The sequence below is a fragment of the Gracilinanus agilis genome, chromosome 2 (assembly GCF_016433145.1).
Source record: "Gracilinanus agilis isolate LMUSP501 chromosome 2, AgileGrace, whole genome shotgun sequence".
In the NCBI taxonomy this organism is placed as follows: Eukaryota; Metazoa; Chordata; class Mammalia; order Didelphimorphia; family Didelphidae; genus Gracilinanus; species Gracilinanus agilis.
In genome coordinates, this window is record NC_058131.1 from 19,100,219 (window position 1) to 19,113,688 (window position 13,470).

Consider the following 13,470-nt stretch of genomic DNA (forward strand, 5'->3'; position numbering starts at 1 on the left):
GCACCTATTGTGTGCAGAAGTATTGGGGAAATTCCAGACAGTGTTATCCAGCTTTTAAGATTTTCCAAACTCCAATGCTGGAGGCCTTTGGTTATAGTTCTGATATCTTGAGTCATCACACAGTAGCTTTGCCCCATCACCATCTAGGGTAAGGTTCTATGTTCTATCAGGAACCTAGAATATTAAAGGTAGAGGCAAACTTAGAGGTTTTCTGAAACTTCGATGCTTCTTACCTCCCATTCTTTTTCTTTCTTCTTTAAAAAACCCTTTCCTTCTGTCTCAGAATCAATACTGCACATTTGTTCCAAGGCAGAAGAAAAGTAAAAGCTAGGGAATGGAGATTAAGTGACTTGCCCAGAGACATACAGCTAGGCAATGTCTGAGGTCACATTTGAACCCAGGACCTCCCATCTCTAAACTTGATTCTATCCCCTGTACCACTTAGCTGCTCCCTCCTCCCTATTATTTCTCAGTGAATAAAACCAAAGCCCCAAAGCCAAATGGCTTCCAATTTAACGAGGATTTATTAAAAGCACCTACTGTGTACAGAGGTATTGTGGAAATTCCAGACAGTGCTATCAAGCTTTTAAGATTTTCCAAAAATACTTTGCATGACTGATCTCATTTGATCCTGACAACAACCTCAAGAGGGCTCCAGGTATTATTATCCTCATCTACAGATGGGGAAACTGAGCCTGGGAGAGTTTAAGTAGCTTGCCCTTAGACTCATGTAGATAGGAAGTTTCTGACAACCCCCAGTTTCCTAACTCTATATCTATCACTCCAGCCACTGGGCCAAGCTGCTTTTCCATTCACTAAAAGCAATCATTTTCAGGTAGGGCAACTAGATGGTGCAATGACTCACACGCTAGACTTGGAATCATGAAGACTCATCTTCCCAAGTTCAGATTCACCCTCAGACACTTACTAGCTGTGTGACCCTAGAAAAGTCACTTAATCTTGTTTGCCTCAGTTTCCTCATCTGTCAGATGGGCTGGAGAAAGAAATGGCAAACCACTCCAGTATTTCTACCAAGAAAACTCCAAATGGGGTCACCCAGAGACAGCCTTGATGGAAATGACTGAACCACACAATTTTATACTACTCTTTGAAAGCACTGCCTCTAACTATCGACAAAAGCATTGCCCATTATAGAGTATCCAGTGTCCCCGAAGGAACAGATTTCTTTTTGAATGCAGGGCCAGGAAAAAAAAAAGTTTGTCTTTGCAAAATGGACACATAAGCTTGCTATTATCAGACAGTGAGTAGTGCGTGCCCTGAAGAGCTGACTTTGTCTACCGGTACCCTCACAGCTCAGTTGTAAGACCAGACTTGGTCCAGGGGCCGGGTAACATCTATTATTTCTCCTCCTTTCACCATTTTGTCCTGCTCTATTAAATGCTTGAGCTCTGTAAACCCTCCCTCTTAATGCTCCTCCTCCCCCTTCGAAAGAGAGGAAGAGAGGAAGGGAGGGAGGAAGAGGGAGAAGAGAAGGAAAGGATAAAGGAAGTGAAGGAGGAAGGAAGAAATAGAGGGAAGGAAGGAAGGAAGGAAGGAAGGAAGGAAGGAAGGAAGGAAGGAAGGAGGAAAAGAGGAAGGGAAAGGGGAAGAAGATAAAGAAGGAAAGGAGGAAGAAAGGAATAGAGGGACAGAAGGAGGGAGGAAAGGAAGGGAAATAAAGGAAAAGGGAGGGCTGGAAGGTGGAAGATGGAGAAGAAAGGGGAAGAAGGGAGGGAAGGAAGGGAAAGAAAGGAAGAGGGAAGGAAAGGGGGAGAGATGAAAAGGGGAAAGAGGAGGAAGGGCAGGCATGTGTGGAGAAAATGAAGGAGGACCCAGGACACAGCCTTGGTTTGCAGCCATAGTTATCTAGAGGGATCCAATGAGTAAAACTGCTGAGTAGCCAGCAGACAGGTAGCAGTGCACTTTAAAGGGGAAGACAACACTTGAAGAGGATGGGAAAGGGTCAGGATAGGGGTAAGATCATCTGAGTGTGGCTTAGAAAGGATGAAGAAGTGCCATGGTAGGGGCTTGGCCCCAGGAATGTGCCAAAGATCCCCTCTCAGAGCTGTGAGGTGAGCAGGGGCAGAATCCCAGTCATTGGTAGGGAAGAAGTAGAGGCAGTGGTCCACCATCTGAGAAGGCCTGGCATGAAGCAGGGAAGGAGATGCTGCAGAAACCTGAGGCCTGACAAGATAAGGCAGAAATCCATCCATTAGAGAATAAGGAACTTGGAGTCTAGAAGACCTGGGTTCAAATCTCACCTGACACTTATTAGTTATTTGACCTTGGATAAGTCCCTGGGCCTCAGTTTCTTTATCTGTAAAGTGAGGGAGTTTGACTAATCTCTGAGGTTACTTCGAGCTCTAGATCCTATGAGTCCATTCATTTATCAAGCCTTTTTTAAGACTGTATGTCAAGTACTGGAGCTACAAGGACAGAAATGGAACAGTGCCTTTTCTTGAGGAGCTTGCAGATTCTCAGAAGGAAACAGTGTGTATATGGAAAATTAGCTACAAAATAGATACAAAATCATTTCCAACCCTCTGAGACTATCCTCTCCACTTTACAGATGAAAACATTAAGGCTCAGAGAAGAAAGATAAGTAGCCTGCCCAGGGTTGCACAGTCAGTAAGCATTTTCAGGGGCAGGATTTGAACTAGGTCTTCTTATTTTGCTGCATCACACTGCATCATGGGACCTGAGACCAGGACTAGAATATTGAGAGTGGTGGAGAGGTCTCTGAGAGAGAATGAAGCCCACCCTTTCTTCATCTGCAAATCCATCCCTAGACCATACAGCCCTTCCCAAGGTCTATGATCTTATAAGTTATTTTTGCCATTTTCCCCTCCAGGGATTGGGTCCATCCACCTCAATGAAATACAGTGCACAGGATTCGAGAAATCCATCATTGATTGTAAATTCAATGTCGAGAACCTGGGCTGCAACCATGAAGAAGATGCTGGTGTGAGGTGCAACATCCCAGCCATGGGCTTCCAGAACCAGGTAAGGAGATGGGACTCACAGAGGAGTCTTCTTCACAACTGGAGCTGACCAGCCATCATAAGGTTACCTCTGGAGGTCAGAGAATTGTAGGCTTTTGGACAGCAGGGGGCTTTGGAAATCATCTAATCCAACCATTCTATTTCACAGAGGGAGAAACTGAGATTTCACGAAGCCTGAGAACACACAAGTTGTAAATAGGAGAGTCCAGATGCCCTAACTCCAAGGGCTGGGGAGAAGGGAGGAAATAAGCCTTTATCAATTTGCCTGCTGTGTGCCAGATACTTTGCTAAATGCTTTCCATATATTATCCCATTTAATTCTCACAACAATCCTGTGTGGCAGTTGCTATTATTAGTCTCATTTTACAAATGAGGAAACAGAGGCAAACAAAGGTTAAAGAACTTGCCCAGGTCATACAGCTAGGAAGTGTCTGAGGTTGAGTTTGAACTCAAGTCTTCCTGACTTCCAGGCACATCACTCTCTCTCCTATACTATAACCTACCTGCCTCAAAACTCCTAATATCCTAAGTATTTTCTCCTTGACCTAGGAGCTCTTGAACTTGGCAATAACATTCCTGGGAATTGTCTTTTGGGTATTTTTTGCAGAAGGTGATCTGTGGATTCTTTCAGTTTCTATTTTACTCTCTTGTTCAAGAATATCAGGGCGATTTTCTTTGATAATTTCTTGTAATATGATGTCTAGGCTTTTTTTTTATTATGACAGTTGTGTTCAGTGGGAGAGCCCCCTCACTCCCTCTTGTTGTTGGTTTTTGACTGCTGTTATTTTGAGGCACTTTCCAAAGATTGATTTGGAAGGATTCTCAGAGCAGATTCTGTTTTCACTGCTGCTAGACTGACATCCCTCTAAAATATCCTAAGAAGGGGTGCCATTAGCTCCAACTTCAGGTGTTACATCTATGTTATGGTGCTGGGATCACTTCTCCAAGACTATAAAGAAAGTCTTCTAAAGCCAAACCATGGTGTGTAACCCATGGTAGGTAGTCCATGGCTCTGGAAGTTTTTGTCAACTCAGTCCAAGCTGTGGGAGGGTTCTACTGAGCTAGAAAATATGGCTCTAGCCATGGATTGAAGGTGTATGTCATCTGGGGACCAACCAAATTCAAGTTTGGAGAAGGTCTTTCCCAGAGGTTGGTCACTGAATGATGAATTTTTCAGCCATAGCAATTCCTGAAACCATTATCCAGGGCAGGAGGGCACCATGGTAGAGGGGACTTGGAACTAGTAGACTAAGATTCAGATATCAAATCTTTTTCTTACTAGTTCAGGCTGTTCCATGCCTAAGCTGCTGTCCCTCCTTACCTCCGCCTCTTGGAATCCCCAGTTCCTTTCCTGTCATTATGAGATCATAGCTTTACAGTTGGAAGGGACTCCAGAGACCATTGGGCCATTCCTACCCCATTTCGTAAAAGAGGAAACTGAGACACAGAATGACTAAGTGACTTTCCTAGGGTCACACAACTAATAAGTTTTTTTTATTTGAGCCCAGGTTTTTCTGAAAGCTCAACATATTCACTCTGTGATGCTCTCATTCTAGGGTAGGAAATTAAATTACCCAAGGTGATAGAGTTGGGAAGTCTCAAAGCCAGGACTTAAAGGCTTGGCTCTAGACACGAGGCTTCTAGGTGACAGGCCAGTGCCCCTACCCACTGCCCCAACTGCTTCCCATCAGAAATGTGGCTCTACTGTTGCTGCTGTTACTGCCTTCATCTGACCCCACAGTTGTAAGGAAGACTTGAAAGGCAGATTAGGGTAGTGGAGAGAGGTCAAGATTTGTAGTTGAAATCATACTGCTTCTCACTACCTGGATGCCCTCTGGACAAGCCACTCACCTTTTTTGGCCTCAGTTTCTTCCTCTGTAAAATGAGGAAGTCAGAAACGATCTCGGATAACAGTTGAAATTCTCAAGAAGTGGCATTGTTAATTTTTAAATAATTGATTAATCAACAAGTCAAGGCTTGTTGAATTTTGTTCAAAGAAAGACACTCCTTGGGATTCCTAAGGATGAAGAAAATGTAAAAAACAGCAGCAGACTGACCAGAGTTGAGACACAGGAACACACAAGAATTCACTCTAATTCATGGCCCTTATATAGAAATGAATGTTGTGTATGAAAAATAAATTTAAATAGAATAAATTAAATATAATATAAAATTAAACAAAAATGAATAAATAAATGTTAGAACTAGATTTTTCTGTTATATTCACATGCTGGGAAAGGATGGATGCCACCTTGAATGACAAGGGAAGGCATAGAATGTTCCGAGATGCTGTGAGCTAGGGGCAAACATTGGTTGGCCTGGCAGTATAAATTCCCCTGACAGCCACTTGAAGGGGTCTTTGGTCTTTGGTCTTTGACCTTTGGTGTTGGGTCTGTGGGCTCTTTAGGTCTTTAGGTCTCTGAATCTTTCTAGCTCTTTAGGTCTCTGGGTCTCTGGGTGGTGAAGGGAGGCTGGGAGGTCTATGAAGAAGAGGCTAGGAAGAATCTGAATAGTTCCTAAAGACTTTGAGAGCTAGTGCATTACCAAACACTGATAGTGAAAAGCTGAGAGAATAACATCACCAAAACAGTTGCATCAACAGCAGTTCTATTCTCTGGCTTGGCTGTGGCCAGGCTGGGCCAGAAGGGTAGTAGAGAACAAAGCTCCAGCTTTTACTAGATCAATAGCCTCCAGTGCTGAATGTCAACTAGCTATAGATATTAGATCGACAGGGTCTCCAATCCCCATTCCTTATCCTATTTATCCTTTCCCTGATTATTGATTATAAATAAAGAGAGTTTTAACAAGTACCTTCCTGAGTGGTCTTTCTATCATGACCCTTGGGAGGAGAGTCTGTGCAGTCAGAGTTCAAATGTGATCCAAAGCCAATCTAAAGCTCTATAATAATTTATCCAACCTCAAGTTGGACCTGAAAGGGTTACCCATCCACCTAACCTTTTGGGGTCCTCCCTGGGCAACTGTTAGAGGAAAGGGAAATTATAACAACCATCAAGGGTGATCGGGGTTGGTGTTCCTCCATCATCTGCAACTAGGGAGAATACATAGTTACATTCACATCACTGTATATCTATATCTCCCTAGGCCCTGTTATTTATAATATTTCCCTCATAGTAGTCATAATAATAATAATAGCTAACATGATAGAGTACTTACTGTGTCCCAGTCACTGTGCTAAGCATTTAATAATTATTATTTTACTTGACTCTCGCAATAACCCTGGGAGGTGGGGAGGGACTATTATAATCCCTTTTTACAGGTGAGGAAACTGAGGCAGATGGAGGTTAAATGACTTGCCCAGACCACATAGTAAGTATCTGAGGCCATCCAGACCCAGTGTTCTATCCATTGTGCTCAATGACGGTGGAGTTAGAGGTCCTGGGTTCAAATCCCACTGCAGACACTTATTACGCACATGATCTTGAGCAAGTCTTCATCTTCTTCCTCTGTAAAATGAGGGGGTTGTACCAGATGTCATCTGAGGTCCCTGCCAGCTCTGTGATGTCATGATTCAGCATTTAGAGCTAACCAGCACAGGATGAAATATGACCCTTTCAGAGTTCTGTGTAGGCTAGGACAAGGCCAGCCTGGGGGTTTCTGGCTAGATTTGGAAAAAGAAACCAGAGTTTTCCCAGAAGATGCCGCTAAGTTGGAGGAACATATATTTATCGCAGCAGACTGGGACCCGATCCATCCCCGTGGTCTCTGCTGATGGCTTCCTGAGTGTGAGCAAAAAGCCAGAACTGCTGGCTGAGATGCCTCATGTGTTGTATGGAGGGAGGAAGATGGGAAGGGCTTTTTGCACAGTTTCACATCTGGACTAAATTATGGTAGTAATGAGAAATAATATCATACGATGACCTAGCCTGGTGTGGTGACCAAGTGCTTTCACATACATTCATGTGATCCACACAGTGGCCCTGGAAAGTAGGGAGCCTGTGGGTTATTACCCCCCATTTTACATTTATGGAAACTGAGGTTCAGATGGACTAGCAAATGTGCTTGAGCTCATGTAGCCAGGCCCCTGCGTCGTCTGTTAATGCTATCCTGGATTCACCCGGTGCTCTCTGATCACAAGATAGCTAAAGGCACAGGAAGCAGAAGCTCTGGAATCGAGCAGACCAGGAGGAACAAGGTGGAGATTTACATCTAATAGATCATTGGATTTCTGCTTTTGGAGTGAATTCTGTTTGTTTTGGGGTCAGCTGAGAATATGCCAAATGCCAGTCAAAGGAAGCTGAGTAGACAGTACCAGCCTATGTAATGACATTTTGCAAATCAACATGGAAAGCAAGATGATGGACAGTTGTCTGTTTAGAACATGGAATGAACCAAGTTGGGAAGGGGCTATCAGGTGCAAATTCAGTTGAAACTAAGGTATAAAAGGAAGGATTTGAACTGATCTCTCATCTCAATCTGAAGATTGGGTTGGGAGTGGGAGTTTGGTTTAATTTGGAGTAGGCCTAGGTCAACTTTGAATTACCAGCAACCTTGTACTAATCAACGTATAGTCTTCAGATCCTGTGATGCCTCTATACCAAAGAATCTGTTCCTGATTCATACTCCAAGAGCAAACAACAACATTTCTTAGCCTAACAACCCGATTTGGTTGGACTCTGTCCGTCCCTGCCAGGCTGGCAACTGGCTGCCAGCAGTTAATTATTGGCAAGCCTGATCATTGCTTCTTCAGGTACCAGCTCCATCTTTAGCTTAGACTAGAATCTCCTGTTCCTCTCTTCCCTGTCATTCATTCCCCTGCTTCCCTCCCGAAGTCTATTAATATAAAAGCTTCAAACTTACCCAAAGTGAATGTCATCTTTACCTTAGGGCGTAGTAGCTATCTATTGGGGAATTGGAGGGAAGAAGAGACTTATTTCAACTACAATGATGGTTTAACTCACAGGCAATTAGCGTTATCCATACCAAGGCCAGAATAGACGGTAAGAAGCAGCTGTGTTATCCCAACCACAGAGCCGTCACTTGGCTGACTATTCTGGGACGATGTTATACTGAAATTGAGTTTAGCAAATTCATCACAACTAAGCCTGCGAGGTCCTTTGTGTTTCACTATCTCAGCTCAAGTGTTACACTTAGGTATCCCTCACACGCACTCAGCTTCAGCTCCTCATATCACCAGGACCCTAACAGAACACCTATTTGGAAAAGAAGCCTTCCTCTGCCCTCCCCCCCCCCAGCCCCAGTCACCGGACTCTAAATATTGCTGACAGCCAGAGAAGTTTGCTATGGCTGTGGCAGAATTGCCAAGAGAGATATTGAAAAAGAGTGAATTAACAAAGGACTAAAAAAGCATTTGTTAAGCACCTACTATGTGCTTAGTTCTGGGAATATAAATGCAAAAATGATATAGCCTCAGGGACAGCTGGGTGGCTTAGTGGATTGAGAGCCATGCCTAGAGACGGGAGGTCCTGGGTTCAAATTTGGCCTCAAACACTTCTTAGCTGTGTGACCCTGAGCAAGTCACTTAACCCCCATTGCCTAGCCCTTACCACTCTTCTACCTTGGAACCAATATACAGTATCGATTCTTTTTTTTTTTAAACCCTTAACTTCTGTGTATTGGCTCCTAGGTGGAAGAGTGGTAAGGGTGGGCCATGGGGGTCAAGTGACTTGCCCAGGGTCACACAGCTGGGAAGTGTCTGAGGCCAGATTTGAACCCAGGACCTCCCGTCTCTAGGCCTGACTCTAATCCACTGAGCTACCCAGCTGCCCCCCTTACAGTATTGATTCTAAGAGAGAAGGAAAGGGTTTTTTATAAACATGACACTGCCCCTACCCTTAAGGAGCTTCTTATTAGGTGAAACAACACATATAGGGGAGGGCTGGTCCAGGAAGTCACATCAAGGATATATATGGCCATGGGAGAGTCTCAATATTAACTATGTTCATGTAATCTGAGAGGCAACCATGGTGAATGTTGACCTCTTAGCTTCTCGGTGTCCCCAGACAATTCTGTAAGCCAGTGATGGGCAAACTCCAGCCAGATGTGGCCCCCTGAAATGTTCTATCTGGACAGCGACATTATTCCTAATCTGACGAATACAATGAGTAGGATACAATACAGTGAAACTTCGAAAGAGTTGCCTTAGAAACAGACTGACAGATGAGCATTTCCTTTCCTTTGGCCCCTCTTTAAAAAGTTTGCCCATCACTTCTCTAAGCTATACGGTTGCAGAATAGACCTAGATCTGTATTGATAGCTGAAGCTTCCTCACTGGGAGACACACAAAGGTGAAATTAAAAATCTGATTAAAAAAAAATTTCCAGAACACAATGTAGAAAGTTAAGGAAGGAAGAGGGATAGAAAAGGAGAACATGCATGTAATAGAATACATAGCTGAATCATCAGGCATCATCAATGGTCTGGGGCCATCTTAATCCAACAATCTATGTGAATTTCAGTCACTCACCAATATGGCGGAGAGCTCACTCTGGGGCCAGTTGGGTACCCAAATCAGAGTGGCTAAACTGCCCCAGAACATGTTTCTGGAGGTCCTGTGGTCCAGAGGTGAAGTGAAAGGGCTCATGGAAAGATGGCTGGGACTGCAGAACCGACTTTAAGAGAGTAAGAAGGGCCTGGAGGATTTTCCAGTGATCAGCAAAGAATGTGCCATGTTTGTGTTTCTGCCGATGCCAAGGAACACTTAGGTATTCAGATAGTATGAGTTGATGTCCATCCTAGAAGAGGTGAAAGAACCAGTGGAATATATCTCTACTCTCCAGGCTATCGGGAGTTCTTTGAAGGAGTGGAACAAAGATTTCCAGAACAAAAGAGATCTGAAGAGAATGAAGGCAGCCATCACCAACGCCAGGAGGTTGGAGAGCACAAGATATCACAGAATAGGAAGGAAAGAAAGACCACCGAAGGTTGGCATCCAGGAAACAAGACCAAGACGCTTCCTATAGAAGGGACAACACTTGGACCATCTCAGACAGAACCACTGAGTTCATTGACACCCTCTCTGAAAACAAGATGGAATCACTGGGGAGAGGTTGACAACTTGGGTCGCCATATTGGTGTATGGAAAAAATATTTGTAGCCAAAGTTCTTAACTTGGATGCTAGCTCTGCAGCTTACATAGGAGGCGAAGAAAAGAGCACTGGCTTTGGAGTCAGAGGACATGGCTTTGAATGCTGACTGGTACTTTCTGCCTATGGAGAAGACAGCAAGGTGGCACAGAGGGCAGAGTCAAATCTGCCTTCATGTATTCGCTGTGTGACTTTGGACAAGTCACTTCACCTTGTTTGCCTCAGTTTCTTCGTCTATAAAATGAGCTGGAGAAGGAAATGGTGAACCACTCCAGCATGTTGGCAAGAAAATCCCAAATGATGTTACAAAGAATTGGACAAAACCGAAATGACTGAATAATAAAAATCTTGGATAAGTCCTTTAAAGTCCTTTCTTCATTTATAAATAGAAAGGAGTTAGACTAGATGGTCCCTGAGGTCCTCTCTAGCTCTAGGTCTGTGATCCTATGATCTCTGTGGGCCTCAGTTTCCTCATTTGTAAAATGAGGAAGTCAGCCCTTAAGGTCTTTCCCAGCTCTGATTAATGGTCCTTCGAAGAGAGAATTCTTTTCTATAGAGTGGATTCCGTGTGACTTTGTAAAATAGAAGAGGATGAGCCAGGAATCGGGAGAATTGAGCTCTTCTCCATCCACCGCTGCTCATTAGTTATGTGGCCGTGGATAAATGCCTGGACCTCTGTTTTGTTTATCTGTCAGATGAAGAAGTTGAATTCCATTCTCTAAGATTCATCAGGAAATTACCTATTTCCAAGACTCTAGGAAACACTGAGAAACCGATTGGAGGATCTTGTCCATCTCATAACAACGAGGCAGCCTTTCGCAGAAGTCTTAAGATTTTGGAGCTTCCCAAGCTGGAAGATGGGAGCAGATTCAGGGAGCGTCTGGGAACAGCTGATGGTTTGACCAGAAGAAGGCAGCCATCTTCGATGCCTTTCTGGGTCCTCACTGACCTCTCTTTCACCTCTCAGCTAAGGGCTTGGCTCCGACCAAGCCAACGTGTGGGATTTATGTTGGAACATCCTCGTATTTCCCTTAGCATTGACATTTGCATGGCATCACCCACTCGGTAAAATAGGCTTAGGACCATGTAACCACAGCTGCAGAGCACAACGTTGACGGGTTTCCTGTGTGCCCAGTTCACAGACAGAGTTTGGGTTTCCTAGTTAGTATTTTACAAGAATTTGACACCATATTCTTCACTCCATCTAAAAAATCCCATGACCCCATTAAAGAAAGCCAGATGCACAGGAAGAGGAAGAAATGCAGATCAGCTAAAGGAAATGCAGCCCTCCTTCCCTCCTCTCTGCTTCCACCCTTCCTTAGAGGCCACAGTGGCTGGTGTTCTTGCCTTTTTTTTTTTAAACCCTTAACTTCTGTGTATTGTCTCCTTGGTGGAAGAGTGGTCAGGGTGAGCAATGGGGGTCAAGTGACTTGCCCAGGGTCACACAGCTGGGAAGTGTCTGAGGCCTGATTTGAACCCAGGACCTCCCGTCTGGCTCTCAATCCACTGAGCTACCCAGCTGCCCCCCTCTAGGATGGTTATAAAGATATTCTCATCTCTTTTGTGTTTTCTATAACTTTTTAAAAGCATTTATGAGAAGCCCTGCTCTCTTCGAGGCTGCATCATCTTCTGTTAAAAACTTTAAAAAAAGGAGTGGACTTAACCTTCCCAGCCAGATGTCCAGATGCCTTCTAGATCAGTCCACACTTACAGTGCATAATAGCCAACACGGCAAAGTCAGAAGAGCCCCAAACTGGGATTCAGAAGACATTGTCCTAGACCTGGTCTTACCAATTAGTAGTTGTATGTCCCTGGGCAAGTCAGAGTCATTCTTCCCCTACCCAAGATCCCGTCCTTCTAGGCTTCCCTAAAATGATACCTCTAACATCTTACTTCATTCACTCTTTTTTTTTTTTAAGTAGTTTTGCTTCCCTCCGCTAAGGTCCTTCTCCAGTGCCTGAAGGTCAATGTAATAGCAATAATGGGGTGGTCTGTGGTCTCTCCCAAGGCCAGATCGTGTGTCAGGATGGGATGTAGGACTTGGAGCTTACACTCCTCTTCTCTCTGGGCTTGACTCCCTCCGAGTGCCCTCCCACTAGCAGCTCTGAGCTCTCCAAAACATCTCCCCACCACGAGGCTCCAGAGCCCTAACATTAAGCCCTCTTAAGGGGGGGATATCCTCCCCCTGCTCACTGAACTGGATCTCAGGAGTCTCCATCTCCATCTCGAATGGTTTTTCCCCCTACACAACCAGCCTTTCTTTTTTAAAAAAAATTTAAACCCTCACCTTCCGTCTTAGAATCAATCCTGTGTATTGGTTCCAAGGCAGAAGAGTGGTAAGGGTAGGCAATGGGGGTCAAGTGACTTGCCCAGGGTCACACAGTTGGGAAGTGTCTGAGGTCAGATTTGAACCCAGGACCTCCCGTCTCTAGGCCTGGCTCTCCATCCACTGAGCTACCCAGCTGCCCCCCACAACCAGCCTTTCACCAGAATGTCACTTCGAGATTTTCACCATCATCTTTTACTAAATTATAAAGAAAAGGATAATCATATTATAGCTAGAATGTATTAAAGCAACTATATGACTATTAAATAGCTCACAATACACATATATACACTCAGCTCCCTTTCCCACTGAAGTGTAATAGCTCTGGGGAAGAAATTACACACTCTTATGGGAACCTCATGAGTAGGAAAACACATGGGAGAAGGAAAGCTCATGAGTGAGGGCAACTCAGCCCTCTGGAATGCAAGCTTTGACATTACTGGTTCATTCAGGAACATTTTAATGGCAGGAAATTACTTCTCTGCTCACTGTTTGGTGTTTGCAACCTCTTTATAGCAGTTCTCTCTGAGCTAGAGAGCTTCCAGGAGAGCCGTACAGAGCAGACTAGCATGTCATCCCCTCCCAAGGAGGATGCCGCTGCCCCAGGGAATGGAGCCCACAGTGGCCTGCAAGGCTTTCCAAAGCTCCCGCATCTTTCCTTCTCAAGCTTTGTCATTGCTGTTCACGTCCAACTTCATGACCTCATCCGGGGTTTTCTTGGCAAAGATCCTGGAGGGGTTCATCATTTCCTTTCCCAGCTTATTTTACAGATGAGGAAACAGGGTTCAGTGACTTGCACAGAGCCACACAGCCTGTAAGTGTCTGAGGCTGGATTTGAACTTAGGAAGGAGAGTCTTCTCCAGATCTGGTACTCCATGCACTGCCACACCACGCTTCTCCAGAGGCGGCAGCAGAGAGCAACGGATCTTTTGCCTTGAAATCTTTTACCTTGCTTCACCATGTGGTAGAGCTGCTATCTAGCACCAGAGGTCTGGACCAATGAAATCCATTCTCTCTGACCACTCAGGAAGCACTCAGCTGAAGCCTTCTTCCTTCCTTCCTTCCTTCCTTCCTTTCT

General features: G+C 44.6%; 1 protein-coding gene across 1 annotated transcript in view; it reads left to right on the top strand.

Annotated features, from left to right (window-relative positions):
- Positions 1 to 1,952: 1,952 nt before the first annotated feature.
- The window catches only part of LOXL2 (lysyl oxidase like 2), a 38,698-nt gene continuing 27,180 nt past the window's right edge, over positions 1,953 to 13,470 (top strand). Inside the window, exons 1-2 of the mRNA XM_044663020.1 lie at positions 1,953 to 1,962; positions 2,852 to 3,003. Coding sequence (XP_044518955.1) covers positions 1,953 to 1,962; positions 2,852 to 3,003 — 162 coding nt within the window. The remainder of the gene's footprint in view (positions 1,963 to 2,851; positions 3,004 to 13,470) is intronic.